Genomic DNA, 20,746 nt, shown 5'->3' on the forward strand with positions numbered 1-20,746 from the left:
GTTACCAAGGAGGGAGCAATCTGCTTTAATTATCCCCTTTTCTTTTCAGATTTCCACAGGTGCTTGGAAACGCAAGTAACAGCACTGATGTTGCGTGGATTTTGGAACAGCTTGATTACAACCAAACTCAAGTGTGGTTCTTCAAAACCAAATCCTTGTTCAACTGAAACTGAGCTGGGGAATCAGAACAGATGAGGAATCACGTATGTTCCATGTTACTGGTGGTTGTTTTTTTTCCCCAAGTGTACTGCAGATATCAGTGCAACAGTTTTAAGTGTAAAGTCTTTGAGTACTATTCAGACTTCATTAACAAACCATTTACATCTACAGAAAATGACGTGCTCCCTTTTCTTCAGATGCAGGACAAACTATTTAAGCCTCTATTCATACACTTCCCCCAAGAGGCACTGTAACGATGTCTGAGATTTCTAACATCACGTTACACCTCCACTGTCTCAGAAGCACGATCAAGTCACAAATTACAAAATCCATCAGCGGATCCAGGACTAACCAAGTGCTTTTCCTTTGTTCCAGCTGCTAAAAGTGAAGGTGGGAGGAAAACTGCCATCACTGCCTTTTACTCACTTGCACTGGAGCAGGCACAGAACACAGGTGTCACCCCAACATGAAATCCAACAGCACACGCCTGCATCGGCAGCTTCTGCTTTTAAAGCTTTAATAAAACCCCCTCTCATTGCCTCATACATTTTCCAGTAAAAGGGTTTGCTCAGAACAACAAGAACAAAAGACAAGCCCCAAAAACAGCAGACCAAGAACATTGAACCTACGATAGGAATCTCTCAACGCTCTGAGGAATGCGACGCTTGCACAGGTGAGCCAACCCCACACCTACAAACAGGCCTCCGGGTCACCGGCAACTCCCATGTCCTCCTTCACCCTCACCATGGGCAAGTTCTCACCCTCTTGCACTGTGTCACCAGCTACGATCTCACCACCATGCAGCTGCTCCTCTTGTTCCTTCTGCTCTCAGCTGCACCAACTCAGCAATATTGGAATAACCACACAAGCACAGCGTGTCTCACCCTGCGGAGGGCGCGGGATGGTTTGACACTTTGCAGCGTGCAAATCCTCAGAATTAACCTCTTCAGAGTTTGCAGATCTATAGATAACTCACGGGTTGCATCAAATACATCCCCATCGTGTTCCTCTCAGATTCTGAACACACCTGTGGCACCATCCCTGAAATGAAAACCAGGATTTCTACAGACCATCAGCTGCTGTTTGATTCCATTTTTGGCCATTCCACCTACGGACATTGCCCACTCACTTCCAACATTTCTCACTCTCATCTGACTCAAGAACTGCTTCTTTCATGACTTTCTGTCCTCCTGTGTACCTGAGAAAAACATCACAGCCAGGGGGTTCAAAACTGCACCTGAAACTCTGCCCGGCAACTCTTCTTCACCAGAACTCATATTGTCAGCTTGCTCTTCCTTACACATATACGCAAGATCTTTCTCTCCCCAATGTCCAACAAGTGATCGTTACCTCCATCATCAAGACACTTAACCAGGCAGCACATTCAACAAAATAAAAGAAAAAATGAGCTTAAATATATACGTATATGATAAATCAGAACCTAACAAGACTCATTAACCAGAGATACACAACAAAACAACCCTACGGATACCACAACTTTTTATTTACGCTAGCTGAGGGTGTGTATTTGGCTCAGGATTGCTTACCATTGACTTTAAAAAGGCTGCAAATTAGATTAAAAAAATAGAAAATGTAAAATTAACATTTTCAAAGCTGTCACAAATTTTGTAATCACTTGTATAAATTCTGCAAACTTTGTGTTCCCTTGAAGGGGCAGCATTTAGTCAGCCTATATAATGATATTTGAAAACATTAGTAGTTCACCCTAAAGTTTAAACACAGACATATTCACGACAGCTGTCATTTCAAGAGGGTATCAAAAGTGATAATGGTTAGAAAAATATACATAGTTTTGCTTCTGGAAAATAACAGGTAATTTGAAATATCCGTCAAATAAAATATTAAAAAAGCCTCTCCACAGAATTTTTTTTTCACAGTCCAACATAAAGTGTATGTTTATATACAGCTTATCCAATATGACATTTGCAAGATGGAGTCAAGTTTCGCCAGTACAGGAAATCGTGATCCGTTTCTGCTCTCTGACCTGCTGGCTGCTCGTGACAAGCAGTGACAAGCAAGGTGAAGAGACATGAAAACACACAAGAACAAAGGAAAGCACACTGGTGAAGATGATGGTGAAAGCAACAGTGACAAACGGTAAAGGCATCACCTCTTTAGTAGCACAAAGTAACTTCTACAGGAAAAATACATACCACAAGTATTAAAAGGACACTTCTGTGGTTCTTGTGAATTTTAAGAAGCAGCATTAAAGGTTGCTGTCTACTAGAAATAGGCTGGACTGAATTTGTTTCAGTGGCTGTGGTTTGTTGCTGTGCTTCAGTTCATGGCAGTGTTACATTGAACTGCACACACACGAAGTAAACCAAAACAAACCCCCAAGGTTTTAAAAGGCAGAGACATAGGGAGAAAAACATGTGCTTTCAGTACCTGAGTGCGGTGCAGTAGCCAACATACCTATGGTCTGGTTATTACTCGTTTAAATTAATTCTGCTGTGAATAATTATTTCAGAAGAGCAACATAGCACCTGCAACAGTGACTTGAGTTAAAGGTACGGTGACACTCCAAAATCTGAAATCCTTTACAGTGTCCTTTTAAATGTCAGTAGACTAGAATCTCAGCCACAACTGAAAAAGAACAGAGGCAAATCCTAATGAAATAACCCAAATCAAGAATGTTACAATATTTCACAGTACTAAAGACACAGTCTGTGGAACTACTGAACAGAAACAAGCATGAAGGATAATAGCAGCATAGGGTTTACAGTTCCACTTCTCAGTTTATTCATATTAGTGGTGCACTCAGCAATGGATAAAACAAGGAATGAAATTCTGACAAAACTGGCAATTATTTACCACATGTCAACACTTAATTATGGTCCTTGTAAACAGCTAACTCATTCTGAATTTTAATTGCAAAGGAGAATATTTACATATAATATATATGTATATGACCACAAAACCAAAATAAGTCAAATCGTTATCAAGGAAATTGGATTTTGAAGAAAACATAATACAATATTAAATAGCACATGTCCAAAGACTTTGAAGGCATCTTGATTTTAACGTTTTCTTCCTCCAGCCATTTCCTCCTGGATTTTAATAGACTAAATACTTCATTTCAGAGTAAATAAGTGGAAATATCACAGAGCAACTTCGGTAGAGAACAGCTCCACTACTGAAAAACGCTCGAGGTGTGGTGATCCAGGACTCGGACTTAAAGCAAAAATAAACAGCGTATAATGCCACGGCGAAGAAGTGGCCAATCAGTACCATCGGTTTAGGAGATAACCTGTGTTAAAAATAAATAGATAAAACACGTAAATAAACAGAATCAGAAAGCACTGACAGATTTTCATTTTACAAATAGACATCGCCACTGAAGATTACATGAACATGAGCCAGCAGTATGCCCAGGTGGCCAAGAGGGCCAACAGCATCCTGGCTTGTATCAGGAATAGTGTGGCCAGCAGGACTAGGGCAGCAATTGTCCCACTGTACTTAGCGCTGGTGAGGCCGCATCTTGAATCCTGTGTTCAGTTTTGGCCCCCTCACTACAAGAAAGACATTGAGGTGCTGGAGAGAGTTCAGAGAAGGGCAATGAAGCTGGTGAGGGGTCTGCAGCACAAGTCTGATGAGGAGTAGCTGAGGGAACTGGGGCTGTTCAGCCAGGAGAAAAGGAGGCTGAGGGGGAGACCTTATCACTGTCTACAACTACTTGAAAGGAGGTTGTAGCATGGAGGGGGTTGGTCTCTTCTCCCAAGTAGCAAGTGATAGGATGAGAGGAAATGGCCTCAAGTTGCGCCAGGGCAGGTTTAGATCAGATATTAGGAAAAAATTCTTTCCTGAAAGCCTTGTCAGGCATTGGAACGGGCTGCCCAGGGAACTGGTGGAGTCACCATCATAGAACTGTAGAATAGTTTGGGATGGAAGGGACCTTCAAAGCCCATCTAGTCCAAGCCCCCTCCAAATAGATCAGGTTGCTCAGAGCCCCATCCAGCCTGGCCTGGGATGTCTCCAGGGATGAGGCATCTACCACCTCTCTGGGCAACCTGTGCCCATGCTTCACCACCCTCAAAAGTATTTGATCATCCCTGGAGGTATTTAAAGGATGCGTAGATGTGGCACTTAGGGATATACTTTACTGATGGACTGGGCAGTGTTACGTTAACAGTGGGACTTGATCTTAAAGATCCTTTCCAACCGAGGTGATTCCACGATTGTCCCTGTGCAGAGCTGACCGACCGGGAGCAAAGGTCCTCACAGGGATCACGGTGCTCGACCCAGTCACAGTAACTGTTACAAACACCCGAACTTACACAGACAGCAATCCAACGGGACCCGAGACACACTCTCCACCAAGTCTGAAGTAATGGAAACAGGCTTTCTTTAGCTGATGCAAGGAATCTACAAAGTGAATTAAAATGACTCAAAAAATACAATCAACATGTACCAAAAACATTTTCAACATACACGACAGAATATTAAAGGGCTTGGGCACTTTGATAGCTGTTGTTCTGTTAAATTCAGCTGGATTTTGAGCTAGTTTTATTTAAGTAAAGGACAGCCTTACAGAATATCTACATATTCTTGAATATTAACTCGACATAAGAACAAGTGTTTTCTGTTATTTTGTTTTCGTTTTTTTCTGTTTGTGGGGTTTTTCTTTGGTTTTGGTTTTTAATACTAACTCCAGACTTGCCTTCACATCGCTAAAACTCAGTTTCTGTAACACTTGAACTAAACAAGTTGGCAGAGAACACAAGCTAACTCATTAAAATCCTTTGATGTATCTTTAATTTATATCTATCTATCTATATATATATACAAACAAACACATGGACATACGCTCATACACATACACATCCCCTCCCCAGGCATATTTTTTTAGCAAGTTGTAATTAATCAGAAGTTATCTTTAAAATACACTTACCATCGGTGGCAGAAAAGAGTTCATAAAGAGCCTGGGCAAGAACATTCACTACAAAAGAATGAGATTTCTTTCTTGACCAGTAAAATGTTCTTTTGGCCTGAAAAAGGGGAAATAAATATTCTGTCAGTAAATACAGTAGAACATTCAAAAGATTCCCCAAGAGGTGGTGAGAGTCAGAATCATGCGAAACATAGAGCGGATTTAAGGACACAATAGATTGGTTCGTCAAACCAGTTATTGAGGCTCCTCCTACACTAAATACAGAATTAAAGAAAAGGGTTTTCTAGGGTGTGCCTCAACTCATCCTTTAATAGGTGGCTGATGTAGGTCAGAAACTTGAAGGATAACACTCACCTAGTTCTCTCTGTTGACTGAGAATAAATAGGAAATAACTGAAAGTCTGAGATGAGCAGCTGAGATTAAGTGTCTGCATTTGGTCAGGTAAATCCTGTGTTGTCATTCAGGGTCCCTCTAAGTGCTTTGCCATTTTCAAATAGACTTTTTGAATAATTAACTTATAGTCTATAATTATTCCAGTTGTAATTTAGCCAAAACAATATGCCTAACCTGATTAAACGCAGTAAACAAATAAACAAGATCTCTTATTATCTACTCACCAGAATTTTGGGTCTAAATCTCAGTGAAAAAATAAAGCCAGCATCAACACTGATAGTGCTGATTTCTAGGAAAGAAGCACGTCTTCTAACTTACTGCTCTGACATTAATGCAAAGAGCTCAGTGGAGCATTGAGATGTGTCTTGAAAAACTCAGCACACGTCCTCACTATTCTCTAAGTGCCAGTCACACCAGCGTAGTGGTCCAAACCCACCCTATTTAAGATGAATCTACATTACAAATACATGGGTAATGTGGGAACATCAGGTGGTACTAGCAAAGCACACTGACTAGACAAGACACAACAGGTCAGTAAGCACAGTTTTGAATCTGCCTTTTGTGGCACAGCCACAGCACTCGCACATTGCAGCTCAGCTCTGAAAGCTGCTGTGCCTTACTAATAAATTACATGACTCCGAGTTGCGTTAAATTTAAAAGTGTGTCATTAAATTGCAGCAAAAGCTGCCTAAAATAAGCCCAAAATAAAGCTTCACCTTAAGAATGTCAGAATCTTCATAAAGATCTGGAATATCCTGGAGCAAACTCCTCCATATTTTAACATCATTTAAAGCAACACTCATGCCTCCACCAGTTAGAGGGTGCCTTATATTATATGCATCTCCTAAAAGAAGAACACCTAGAGAGAAGAGAAAAATCAGTGGGATACTACATAATCTTAGAACTCAAACCCTCTATTTTATTTTAAATCAAACTTAGTAAGAATCCCCTCCCTCCATAAAATAAGATAAATAACAACCAGCAATTAAGAGAGAAAAAAAGAAAGGTGACAAAAAAACCCCATGTATTGAAATTAATAGGCTTTAAAAGGCTTTAAGATGATCAGGGCCAAAATATTTTTTGCCTATAGGTATGCAGGTGTTTGTGTCAAAGAACACAAACATATAGACTTTTCAAGGTAATTTATTTCCTTTTTAATCAAGTTTTTCTTAAAAAGACCACATTTGTATGAGCTTGAGCAACTGAGTGATTTAAACGTGAAAATAAAGCAGGCACTGATATGAAGTCTGGTGTCAATATAAACATTCCAGTTAAACTAAGCCTACGGTACACATTTTCAAAGCATTATATTTAATAGAAGAACCGAGAGTCAGCAGTATTGAATGACAAACATACATCTATGACAGCAAAAACTCAAGTTTTTGATGTCTTTTCCCCTCCTTTTATTTCATAATACACACCTTTTTTGTTAACAGCCGAAGGAGGCAAGAAGCTGGCTGGCATAGTCCTTAAACGATCATTTTGAACTGCTATTAAGAATGGTTCCTTTAAGTGATCTGCAATAACCAAATATTTTAGTTACACTACTTAGATAGGCTCTAAAATAACTTGCACATAACCCATTGTAACTGCTTTTTAGAGATATAAGCTTTGTGAACTGCTAATCTCACACATGTGAGCTGAACAAACTGCTATTTGATGTGGTATCAGAGAAGGAGGAATAGTTACTGAAAGAGTAACTGCACACGTGGAAAAAGCCCACACAGTTCCATGGATTCAATGAAATGTGCCTTTTTTGGCACATTGAATTGTGTCAATTACAGATGGAAATCTTTCTGGACTTACCAGGTAGTTGTGGATGAACGTTCTCAATCATGTATTCTTTTAAATTTTTTGGCATTTCCCCTCGAATATCCACGAGGACCCGAGTCTCAGTTGCAGAAATCTTATAGATTAGCACTGGACTAGTTTTAGCTAAAACAAGTTCAGCATAATTAGCTTTAAACTGTGGTGCATCCTTAAAAGGAAAAGAAGGGGGAGAAAGATTGAGACCGATTAATGAATGGATGTTAAACTTCAGATATACAAAACCGTTTTCTGAAATGCTTTGAAACAATATCTCCTTATCATATTGTGTTACTTTTCTCTCTTAAATGAACAAAAAAGCGTTTTCAAAAAGAAGATTCCAAACTTCAACAAAGTTATAATTCTTTTAGCAATACATTTTAATATTTATGAGAATATACGTTAAATTACACATTTCATTTGAATACCTTAGTGATATTTAATACATACTATTGAAAACCTGTAATGTAATCAATGTAGTAGTTTTCGGTAACTTTTCATAAATAAGGTGGTGGAAGGGAAAAATACACACTAGTCTGTACACAACAACATGGAGATTCCAACTGAGGAAGAATCATAGGGTCCACCTAACTAGATCTTGAACAAGTAGAGAAACAGGAGGTATTTGGGCAGTGGTAACTGGTTTGGGGACCCAAAAAGTTCCTCCAGGTCAGTGTTCCCATTCCAGTGAAAGTTCTGTAGTTTTGGTCTCTTCTCCCTTAATTACTTCTGCTGTTAATTGTAGCAGCCACGGAGGGTAAGAACCAGCCACAAGTCCTACCCGGGTTCTCCAGCCACCCAGCTACCAATTCCCACTTTCTTTCTTTCTTAAAGTCTATGAGTCCTGAAGGTACAGATGTACCTGGTTGCAAGGTACGCACCCTTCATGCAGGAGCACAGCTTGGCTATTCTCCTGGAGTATAAAAAACACCTGGTTTGACCCATAGCTGCCAGGACAAGCTAAACCTTGAGGTTTTTACTCCCTGAACAAGCGCTGTGAGTATTGTGTAAAAATGTGTGTCACCATCTTAGCTATTGATATCGTAAGGACCCATTGAAGGAGGAATGTTGTTTTGACAAAACTGGGGACCTGGCACCTGACCCCAGCATAAGGGAGGACTGAGAGACATCTGACTATGGATCCTTAATGTAAAACAAAGTCTCTTCGAACTAATCCTGGAATGAAAACTGATCAGTGGATTTAAAAAGTTAAGCTAGGGGGAAGGGTGGGCAGAGCCAGGAATCCATATGGTTAGAACTAGGTGAATGAGATAGGGAAACAGAGGCAGGCATCGGGTAGTCTGTAAACCCTGCAGTACCCAACCAGTGGGGAGCAGGGGAGGGAATTTGTGGCTGGGATTTGAGGGGGATATAAGCAGGGGCTTTTTGCCCTATTCTGTGTGCCCACCTCTAGGTAAAACACCCCATCTTGCAAAATCATGGATAAAATATGCTTTGCTGAGAGATCTTGCCTGGGCCTATTAAATTGGCAAGGTAATAGTTTCCTACAATGTCTTCACACAAACCAGTCAAAGCACCTATACCTAAGGAAACAATTCTGCAAATTAGGTTCCAGCTTTACAACGGTGCCTACTTCTAATCCAGAGATTAATGTTATAAGATATAGCACTAATAGTGCATATATAGCACTTTATATGAGGTGCTGAAACCTTTATTTTCATAAAATAAACAAAACTATTTTCTATGAACTGGTCTAGGGAGTCCAGTGCTCAGTTTAACCTCGCTATGTTGAATCCTAATAGATTTTTTTTACCCTCCTTTGTTCAACTACATGCATAGATTAACACTGTACTCTCTTCTTAAAATCAGAAATCTAACTTCTAACAAAAGGTATTTTACATCTGCCTCACAGTTACTTAAGTGTTTTAAGTGTTAAAAATCTGATCTTCAATTGTAGCAAATATGTTAAATCTGACGTAACAAGTTGAGCTATACTAGAGCTGGGATGGACTATGCATCAATAATTTATAACAAGAGTTAAAAATGTAGGCTAAAATTTCCGAGCGCTCCTCAAAGGGACACAGAAACTGATAGAAAAGCTGGATAAATATTTAAAGCATAGTTCTAATTGATTTTGTTAGAATACATTTAATGTTAGAATTCAAGACAGTCCTTGGAATAAAATGCTTTACAAAAAATGAATGCTTGAGTCTTTTATACAGGCATATTCTCTATTCTGTGCCTCTATTAACAATATTTGATGTCTTTCTTGCATAGATCTCCTTGCACAGAATTCTGAATGTTTATCTTTCACTTCACAAAGTTCTGCTATAAAAGCCCCTTCTGCATGAGTTCATATGAACAGGTTCTATAGGTACCTATACATTTGGATGGAAACCAAAATAAAGCCCTGGCAAACAGTAAACAAAGAGAGAAAAAATACATCTTGAGAAGACAGGATGAGAAGGTTTCCCAAGGGATAAGCCCTGAAGACCAGCAATCATGTGGAATATAGAGGAACCAATAAGTGGGACACCAAAAAGTCTGCTGAATGGGTACAAGTCCACCAACCCACACCAGCAGCACCAGCAGCTTGTGTGACACCACCAAGAGGGTGGTGGCTGCTGTATGAGAGAGAGGACACGGCATTATGTGTGCAGGGTTACACAGACTCCTGGGACACTCTCCAAAACACCAACTAGAATATCACTACAACCTGGTTTTCCCGAGTGCATGGTCAGTGTTGCTCCAGCCAAGCAGCTGGGAATGTAACAGGGAAGAACATGAGTGAATAACTCACCATGTCTGTGAATACTTATCCTCCACTAATAACTGCAGAGTGATTCTGTTGATAACAACAGTTCAATGAATGCTTTAAAAATATTGATTGTTAGCTGTTGTTCCCACCCCAGCACAGATATTTGATCTCTTTTTAAGATAAAAGCCATTTGCAATTCTCACATACTAAATACAGTAGGGTTTGGTATCACCTTGCAGTGATCTTTCCAAGAATATTTAGATGCTGCAAGGCCCCTCTGAGACATCAGACTCGGGGAAGCACTTTTCTTCTCATTTCTCAGAGCAGACCACAAACAGCCAACATACCAAAGCATATGCACAAAGGTAATGAACTTCAACATAATCAGCGAAATTCAGACCCACATTAAGAAGCAGTAGCACATTGGCTTATAAGGTATCACAAATAGAGGTTACCTTCAATATACAACCAACGAAATGGGATGAAACGGTAACTTTGTTAGAGATCAGGTTTTTTCTGAACTTGGAGAAAAGTCCATCGGCTACAACAGTGAGTGGTGCATGAAGTTCCTGCAGCATGGAAGAAAAAAGGAAAAAGAGAAAAGGAAAAAAATTACTTTTTCAATTTTATTTCAGAACAGTGAAACAACTCCCAAGCCCTCATGTTCAATTGCATGCTAGATATTCTACAAAACAATAAGCAAAAGAGGATCACAGATCAAATTTATAATACATGGATTAAGAAATAAAGTATATTTTGCCTTTTTAATCTTGATATTTAACCCTATTTCCTCTAAGAATTAGCCTAACAATATGCTCCAGCTCTTTCAGACATGCATTCAGATAACACGGTTATGGTGGCTGTGTAGGAACCTGGATAAAACAAAGACAAAGTAATCATTCCCTTCAGCCTATAATGCTCTTCAGGAGAAAAAAACATAAACAAATTTTAACTAAAATAACCAAGCATAAGCAACTAAACAGAAACAAACCAAAGTATAACAAACAGGAATGCAGTAAGCATATCAAGATTTTAAAGACCAAGCAGTGAACTTTGAGCAGCTCCTAGTATACTTAGGAACTACAAGCGCAAATTGTGTATGTAGGCAAAACATAAAATCTAAGTAAACTGATAAGGTTCAGCCTGAGTGTACACACAAACTCCTCATGTTTGACACACACATTGCTCTCAAACATGCACAAATTATTCCAATCATTAAAATATATTTTTAAGCATTTTATTGTTAAGGCAATATAACAACATTATCATACTATTAAGCATTTAGAGGTAGATATTTCCTTCTACCCACAGCTTTCTCATTGTCAGTGTATTCAGTGATTTATCTGCAAATGACTATAGATTTATACTGAGCATTAGACCTTGGCGTTCAATAAGCTCATACATTTGGCAAGAGCAGACCTTTTAAGACTTCAGGATGTAAGTAATGGCAAAACGCACGCTGTGTTTTATTAGCACACCTGCCAACTATTTTACTATTGGATAGAAGGATCTGAGGGAGCAGTATGTGAATGGTACATCCCTGCTCAGAATGGCTTCCTCCACAAGCAGTTCCCTCCTGCTCAGGAACGGAATTGAGTCACTTGTGACACACGGTCCTTACACCGAAGGGAAGTCAGACAAAATCGAATGAGTGTACAGCTGAGTAAAACAATATACATTTCTGGCCTCTGGGCCTATGGAACTGAGCTCAGAAGCAGTGCAAGGGACGGTAAAGCCAATAAAACCTCTTTCCTATGGATTCTTGTCTCAGACAAGCTCTAATTACTCCTGCAGTTAGAGCAAAGTCACCTGCCCATATGGGTTCCCTGGTGTCTAATTGATGCTATATTTTTTCCAGTCAACATGTTAAGACTCTATTTGGTCATCTGATTTTGATAAATGTTATAACCCTGCTTTTAGGATACTGACTAACTTCAACCTCATTTAAAAGAATTAAAATCTCAAAGGTAATGTGGTGAAAAATAGGGACCGAGAGCATAGAAAAACACATACATCAGCCTCCTTTCCTTACGAAAGCAGTCTAAGGAATGCAAACAGGCTGTGCTTTTCATATTTGTTGTTGTGTTTTATTGTTCCTAGTGCATTGCCCAGCTGTAAAAGGTCACAGGTAGGGTAACACAGAAGAAATGTTTAACAGAAACTTCTTACACTAGATTTCTACCATCAAAAGACATCTAGGCCAGCAAATAATAAAGCTCTTTCTGGCCACACGACTTCAGCATACAAAGCAAAACAGGAATTTGCTTATGCCCATTACACAGATAGGAAACTCGAAGCCTTAAGAACAAAATCCATACTGTCAGGAAAGATGTAGGTTAAAACACCGCTCACCTTACTGCTGGTCAAATAAAGTCATACTTAACATTTATGGATGGTGGTGGTATTATTATATCTAAAACTTAAAAATAAACCTCAAAGCAAAATATGCACTACCGCTCCTAAAACCAAAATCTCCCCCTTCTATATTGCTGGATGATTAAGTCAACTGGATTTGGGGAAAAAACGCCAAACACCACCTTTCCCCCAAAGCCTCCCCTCCCAAAACATCCTGTCTTTCCAGTACCCACGTGTGATTCAATGGCTTATTCGACCAGAGTGGATTTCCTGATGTAGTTTTATTCATTTTAGATGACATTAAAGACAGACCCAGGAAGAGGACCTGGAACTGCCCTTCCTGCAGCTGCCTCGAGAGGGGCCGAGGATGTTATTTCCACCCAGTTCTCTTACAGCTTCCCAGTTCCAGCACTCGGCCATCCAGGGGGCTAGAATGCCCTTAGCCTGAGGAGGGCCTAAAACCAGCTCCCTTACATCTGGGGTAAGCACTTTTCAAAGGGTCTTTTACATACGGTTTTATACCAGCATTTCCATTTCTAAACGACCTAAAAATGAGAGATATTTTTAGTAATGCTCAGAGTAGGATCTTCCTTCTACTCAGGAACCTTCTCAGCCTCGCACAGAGGGCAGCAGAGCACAGGCAGGAGATTCCCGTCGCCCTCATCACAGCACACCTGAACACATTGGCTACGTAACTTTAGACAGCAAAGGAATTTTGAAGCCAACAAAGAAGATTACAAATTTGTCTTTTCTAGAGAATAGGCAGTATATCCAAAACTTCAGCACATACATTCTACCTCAGGTGGGCTTTTCTAAACTTTTTTGCAAGTTCACATAGCTTCACAGTATTTAGCTAGCTGTTCAGCATTAGTTGAGGCAAAGAACATTGATCAAATCAGTGAAACAATTAAAATAGGCCAGAACTCTCTTTCTGTGGTCCAAGGAATGACTGGACAGACCTATTTCTCTGAATAGGCACCTATCTTCTCATTTTCAGACACCTCAGTCAACGGTGGAAGTGGATGTGGAAATATAGACCATCACACACAGGCAAAGCATGAATCTTAATATATTTGTTTTTTGATGAGTAACTCTCAAGAGATTTTAAACTCCAGACATATGAATAGGGAAGCAAATAATGAACTGAATTCTCCAGACACACTGAAAGCAGAAGCTGCACAAGAAGTTATAACAAGAATTCCCATTTTCTGGAACTGTATCCACCAGAAAGTAATCTGCCCTTATTAAAGCTTTTGCTTTCTTGATAACTGCATTATTTCTGCACCAGTAGAGTTTTACAATTATATATATATAAGTTTATATTTATTTTTATATATATAAAAACCTCTATTCTCTCAGTAGTTTAAAAAAGATTGTAATATAGACTTGTCTTACCTTAGTATCTCCAGTTTCTTTGTCCTTGTACTGAACACCCACAACACAGTCGTCTTCCTCAAGTAATTGTAACACAGTCCCCTCAATGAATTTTGCACTGAAATAAAATAGAGGTTAGAACAGAATGGAAGAGGATTAATGATGCCAGCATTTCAAGGCACTAGACACAGAACAAGAACCAGATTTTCACTGATCTTGTCTCTGTCAACACAAACAGTTTAAATTTTACAAAGATACGTTCTTGATCACCCTCAGAAGCCACACTGAAAGTCAAAAAGTACTTGTATCTAATTTCAGTTCAACACTATCATTTGATTTGATACTTGAGAATATTCTAAAACTGTATCGGTTGTCTTAAACACCCTACCACTTAGGAGAATCCCCCATTGCTCTTTGGGTGCTCCACGGCCATGTGAGAGGTACAGAGAAGAGTTTGACACCTAATAATGGTCAGAAATCAGCAGCTGACTGAATCACCTCTGCTCAACAGTGGGAAATGCTCACAATGTGAGACACAACTCCAAGCAGAACTCAGAAGCAAGATCCAAAGGAGCACTTCAACACTTAGCATGTACAGTGGGTAAAAGTGAAGTACCTAAGTCTCAGGGTAGTCCAAAATAATCCAACTTGTTTAGGACAGAGACATCTAATTTTTCACCTCAGGAATTCAGGATGCTTGGGTTTTTTTGCTATTTATGCTTTCAAAGTTCTGCTAATGTTTATGTTCAGAGTTTGAATGGTGCATCTCTTACTTCTTCCTCCCAACTAGAGCTATTTGGGGTTCACAAATTAAATCCCTGTAAACTTTTATCCCTTGTTAGGTCTGAGCTGTTAGACCTGACCCCAGCAGTTCAGACTTAGCAGCTCGAAATGGACACTCTCTCTCCTTCACAAATATTTTCATATCCAGATGGAATTTCACAACTTGGAGAAATGAGCCAAAGGTCCACATGAGAATACAACAGCTTGATATTTTAGGCTCTCAGAAAGAACATGAGCAATTGAATTAATGTCTTTTTTCTGTCAGCCAGCACAGAGATTTCAGAGCAGTATCAAACTGGTTACACATACACACAGTAGCAGAAACTTCAACAGCAAGGGAGTGCACCAACACATCAGGTTACCAGCAGCTGAATCAGAGTGCTGCAGATCCTATCAGCTTTAAATTTCTTTCGTAGTTGTCATTTCAGTTATCTAAATAAGTGCTCACTTATTTTCTGGTTCTCACTCACTATAAAAATCGTTAACTAATGATGTCCCACCTCCTTCCTCTGCAAAATTGATTTTACTCATCTGAACTAAATTCATATTGCCTAGTACTTCTAAAGAGGTTAAATTAATCAGTAATAATTTTCTCCTATATTTTAACAAGCTTTGAGATGAAAAACAAAGCCTCATGGCACTACTTAGAGTTCTGGATCTCTCCTGCACTTTAATTTAATATGCAGTTTTCTACACTGCAATTATAATGGAAAGCAAGCATACACAAAATAGACATTAAAGACAGTGTAAAAAAAGGAGAAACAATTAAACGTAGGTCACAAACATTAACTTACGTAAGTTGCTGCTTCAAAGATCGTGTACAGCTACCGGTGTTCTTCCCATAATTTGAGCAAGCAGGTGCTCAGATTTCACTAACTTGAAGCCTCAATAAGGTGGCTTTAGTTTTTATAGCTAGTAAACGTGGTTGTCATTAATTTTAACTGTACTACAGAGCTGCTATCTTTCAGTGCTACTTTTAGTAATTAGGAGAAAGCAATTTTCCAGCTCAGAATAAAGACATGTAAGGTAAAAAGACTATAATGCCATGTTTCCCTTATAGGCATTATTAAAGGTGAGAAAAATTCAAACCAAAAAAACAGACCACAGAAAACAGCATCTAGAATCTATTCTGTTCCAATAAAAGTTTCCTTCTCACCTCTTATATAAAAGAAAATTCAGTTTAAGAGGAAACACTCATTCTTATTTAATGAGGAAGAGAAGGCCTCATCAAGGTTCTAAAAACCAGAAGTGAATAACTGGAAAGAGCTGCTTCCATTTAGTGCTTCTTTCTAGTTACTCTGCTTGACTTCTTGTTATCAGAAAAAGCACAACAACATCCAAGTGTAAAAGCAGCTTGATTTCTGGCATCAGAGATAACATAAGTGGAAGAAATATATGTCCCTGCTCATTCCAGGAGGGTTGGACCCTTTGAAGGTCACTTCCGACCCAAACTATTCTATGATTCTAAGAAATGACGCTGGATTTGCCGCTCGTTTCTTGATAAAAGTTCTACTCATTGCTCAGAGAAGAGGTCACTTCTTCTGATAAAATGCCAAACCCAAAAATCAAACCCAAGAGAATCAATCTTTTAACCTTGAACTGTTCTCTCACATGGATGGGCCAGTACATTGCCTAATATTTAAAGCCTATATTCCCATATTTTCATAGAACCATTTCGGTTGGAAGAGACCTACAGGATCATCAAGTCCAACCATAGCCTAACTCTAGCACTAAACCATGTCCATAAGAACCTCATCTAAAGGCCTTCTAATCACCTTCAGGGATGGTGACTCCACTACTTCCCTGGGCAGCCTGTTCCAGTGCCTGACAACCCTTTCCGTGAAGAATTTTTTCCTAATGTCCAATCTAAGCCTCGCCCGGTGCAACCTGAGGCCATTTCCTCTTGTTCTGTCACTTGCTACTCGGGAGAAGAAGATTACCTTCTCCCAAAGGGTAACATGTGATGTATATGCAACTCACGAACATATTTACAGAAAATAGAACAAGTAACTATAGCTGTTACTTCAAGTCCTGTTCATTGCAGCCCTCTCTGTTGGGAAAGAGGGAATGGTTAAGGAATCTCACGGATGCTGGGAACAGTGCTGCTCAGTGTCTGGTCCCAGAGGTGCCATTCACAAGGTGACTCACTTGGGCTCTGCCATCGCTGCCCTTCGGAGACCCATGATGAACCGGCCGTGATGAAAAGATCTTCCACTCGCCACACAGCCATCCTCAGATGTCGGGTAAGGAATTTCAACCTGCGAGTTGCTCTCTATGTCATGAATTATGTAACCATTTACTATTTGTGAATCAATACCTTCTACCGTACCTGCAAAATATAAGGCAATATATGAGTTTAAAAAAAGTCTTTAAGAAAGCTTAATTATGTATGAAAATTATTTCTTTACATAGAGTCCAATCTTCTTAATCAAAACACACATACGGAAGCCTGAAAATTTTCAAAATGGCAGACTGGAAATAGACAAGCAATTTTAATTCAAATATTAAGCACAGATAATGTATTTTTTCATTTTCACCATAGGCACGGTTTTTCTACAAACATAATTGAGTGCAGAGACTGTTATGTTATAGGTATATTTACATTTTGAAATGCACTCACCTTCAAGACCCAAGTCTCTAAGGGCATTAAAACCTCCAGGCTGCAACAATTCTCCAACTATCCTGTCAGGTTCTTTCAGATCTCTCTCTATCACAGTCACCTTTCTTCCATCCCTTGAGAGCACCGTGGCCAAGGAAGAACCAAGGACGCCTGATCCCACGATGATAATTTCTGGATCGTATTGGGGTGACAATGTTGCATTTGGAGCAGACTCTGTCAGGTATACATCTGAGAAGTTTACTTCTTTTTTACCCTTTAGAGAAGAAAGCCACAGTTAAATGTGCCAGTGTATCTATACCATAACCTTATCAGAGGGCTCACTTTGGACTAATTCTACTTTGATCCAGGGGACTGAGAGCACATTGGGTAGTTGGAGAGCATCTTCTAGTTTAGTTTTGTCCAAAATGACACCAGTCGTCCTCTATAATGCAACAGAAACACAACAAGCAGGGAAAAGAAAAAACAACACACCCCAAACAAAATCAAGATACTGCCCTGTTGATCAAAGACAAACCACTATCACGGCCTCAGAGAGACTGAGAGTCAAGTTCCTACAAAGGGCAGAAAGCCAAGGCTGTCCCATATTCTGGGTTTACAAAGTAACAACACACCAATGCCTTTGTACCCCTGAGCTACCACTCCATGGAGGCCTTAGCACTTTGCAACAAAAAAGCTATCAGATTCATTGGAAAATGTATTTCTCTTTAATTTTAAGTGAACCTACCTACCAAAATAACAGTAATAACCAAAATACATTAATATTCAGCATGGGAAAGTGTCAGCCGAAGCACCTACCAGGGAACTGTTATGAAGAAATGGTCCTGAAATTAAAACTCATCCGAAAGTCAGAAGTACAGGCAAAATTATCGTCCACTTACACTTAAAACTGCTAAGAATTGACATCCATCAGACCACATCAGTTAACATACACACTGATACTCACACACCAGTTATGTTATTGTGCCTTCCCAATAGCATTTAATCATGTGCACTTAAAAGTGAAAAAATCTTATAAGGGCAATTTCAGTGCAAACCTGCATGTCACTTCTCCAGCTGGTAGAACAGAGTTCAAATCACTCTTTCACACATGCATCAGCACTACAGTGCTGACATTGGTAAAAATACAATTGCATCTGTGGAACAAATGCCCAGAACAACACTGACACAAGGATTTCTAGTGGCATAGTGTTGTGTTTATATCTAAAAGGCAGCAAAGGTGTGCAAAACTAACTATCTGAATTCAGATAATACAAGAAATGGAGGTAAAGGCAGGTTTTACCAGAAAAAAAAAAAAAAATCCAGAACCTTTGACTTGCAGCCAAAAATAGTTTCAAGTTATTTCGTGCAAGGGGTCAGTGCCCAGCCAAACATACCCAGAAGCACACAGGAAATTAGCCAAACAGTGCTGACCCACAGACTTATTGAATATGTATGTCCAGTGGGGAGTCCCAGATGGCAGGACCCCAGGTAAGCTCCAGCCACGAACTACAGCTCTCCGCACTGCCCCACAGCAAGGCTCACACTGGCTTCAGTGGAACAGACAGGCAATCTGAGCTCAGGTCCTACAGCCATTGTACAAGCAATAGTTTAGCAACAATTTCCAAAGAACTCTGCAGTTGTCTAAACAACTGTGTTTTAAACAGAAGCATTAGGAAGCTGATCACAGAACTACAGAATGGCCGAAGTCAGAAGGGACCTCTGGATGCCACCTGGTCCAAAGCTCCACCCACACAAGGTCAGGTACAGCAGGCTGCCCAGGACCAAGTCCAGTTGGGGTTTGAGTATCTCCAAGGATACAGACTCCACCATCTCTCTGGGCAGCCTGTGCCAGTGCTCAGTCACTCTCTCAGTAAAAAGACCTGTTTCCTGATGTTCAAAGGGAACTGCTGTGTTTTGGCCTGTGCCCATTGCCTCTGCTCCTGTCACTGGACACCCCTGAAAAGAGCCTGGTTCCATTCTCTATGCACTGTCTCTTCAGGTATTTATATACATTAATGAGTTCTCCTTGGAGCCTTCTCTTCCCCAGGCTGAACAGCCCCAGCTCTCTCAGCCTTTCTTCATAGGAGAGATGCTCCAGTCCTTCGTCTCTACAACACACTGGCAATTGAAGATGTTTTTCTGCTAGTATAATAAACCTTTACTATAATTCTTTCTTCAAACACTTATATTTTATTTTAGTCTACAGAACCCCTGGTCTGACACTTAAACTCTCGCTGTTTCTTTTGTCGGCCAAAACTACCACAAAATGCAGCAAATCAGACATGCAGCATCTCCAGCCCTTTCTTAGTTCCTTTCCCTCACCAGGGCAGGGAGTCAGAGGGAAGAGCAGGAAGACACTGCACCCCACATGCCACGTCTGAATTCAACCTACCTTTCTGGATTTGGGGTGTTCAACTTGTTGAGATGCTGGGGTGGGTTTTGCCCAGAAGAAGCCAACAAGTGGCAAAGCTGAGAGAACATCAGAGAGCATCCCCTGGTGGGTCTTCTTCTGCTGCTGCTGCTGTTTGGGCCCCCTGAAGCGGTACCTGTACGACAGCAGCAAGCCAAGAGAGAAAAACACCAACACGGAGAGCAGCACCTCCTTATTTGCGTAAGTCATGAGGTCCCCGCACTTTTTATACACGTAGATGAAGGAGGCGATACCCAGAAAGGTCCACATCGTGAGAGGACTGGTCACTGGTCCTGGTTGCTTCCTTCAAAGCTTTCCTGCTGACCGATGCTCCCCAAAACGGGTTTTAGTACAAGGTATGAAAAATATACGTATAGAAATGCAAAGACTTGCTTTGCAATGGTAGGGAGGGAGATCTCAATGAAAAAGCAAGGAGCTCAAAAATACTCTGTGGAGGAACAATCCCCACCTCGCCAGGCTGCCACAGGAGCCCAGACAGATGTTCCAAAAACGCCAAAAAAAAATAATAATAAAAAAAAATCAATCAATTGAAAATCTCTTCTTAAAAACCCCGGAGCTCCGCACGGCCCCTCGAGGAGCCGCCGCCGCCCCCGCGATGCCCGCGGAGCTGCAGCTGGTTCCCGCCCGGGGGCTTCCCCGCCACCGCCTGCCGGGCTCGCTCCTCCGCCGGCCCCAGCCCCGCCTCGGCTGCCGGGACGGACGCGGCTCCGCTGGCGGCGATGCAGCCGGAGCCCCCACGCCCGCTGAGTGAGTCAAACGCCGCTGCGCCCGTGACGCACCAGGCGGGGGAAGGCTCACGGCCCAGGGGGCGCGGCTGATGCTCTACCTGCTCGAGGCAGAGCCCCGAGCGGCCTCTTCACGGAGGAAGATGCGGCGCTGCCGCCTCCTCGTCTTCCTCCTCCCCTCGTCCCGGTTTCCCGCCCGGCCAACAGCTGAACCCCGGCCCGGCGCCCCGACCCCCCGGCGCCCCAGTGAGCACCCAGAAGCGCCAGGGGGCGGGAGAGGGGCACTACGGCGGGGGCGGGGCTATGCTAATGACCAACCGCCCCCGCCTCCTTCTGGGTACCGCGCGCCTCGTGCCTCAGCGGCATCTGGCCAATCGGCGGTGCTATGCCGAGATGGCGCTATGGCCAGATGACCAATCGGAGCGGGGGAGAGGCGGGGCTTGCGCCCGCCGGGCTCCTAGGGCGATGTGACGACGGGGAGGGCGGGGCG

General features: G+C 41.2%; 1 protein-coding gene across 1 annotated transcript; it reads right to left on the bottom strand.

Annotated features, from left to right (window-relative positions):
- Window positions 1–3,237: 3,237 nt before the first annotated feature.
- SQLE (squalene epoxidase) lies at window positions 3,238–19,780 on the bottom strand (the record flags this gene model as incomplete). The annotated part of the gene is made up of 11 exons (XM_080339051.1): window positions 3,238–3,430; window positions 4,458–4,545; window positions 5,072–5,168; window positions 6,181–6,323; window positions 6,886–6,981; window positions 7,271–7,442; window positions 10,445–10,558; window positions 13,740–13,836; window positions 16,650–16,830; window positions 17,122–17,374; window positions 19,493–19,780. 11 exons carry the CDS (start codon window positions 19,778–19,780, stop codon window positions 3,238–3,240), a joined length of 1,722 nt encoding a protein of 573 aa, XP_080195177.1.
- Between the last annotated feature and the right edge of the window lie 966 nt (window positions 19,781–20,746).

The sequence above is a fragment of the Nesoenas mayeri genome (assembly GCF_963082525.1).
Source record: "Nesoenas mayeri genome assembly, chromosome: 2".
NCBI classification, from domain to species: Eukaryota; Metazoa; Chordata; class Aves; order Columbiformes; family Columbidae; genus Nesoenas; species Nesoenas mayeri.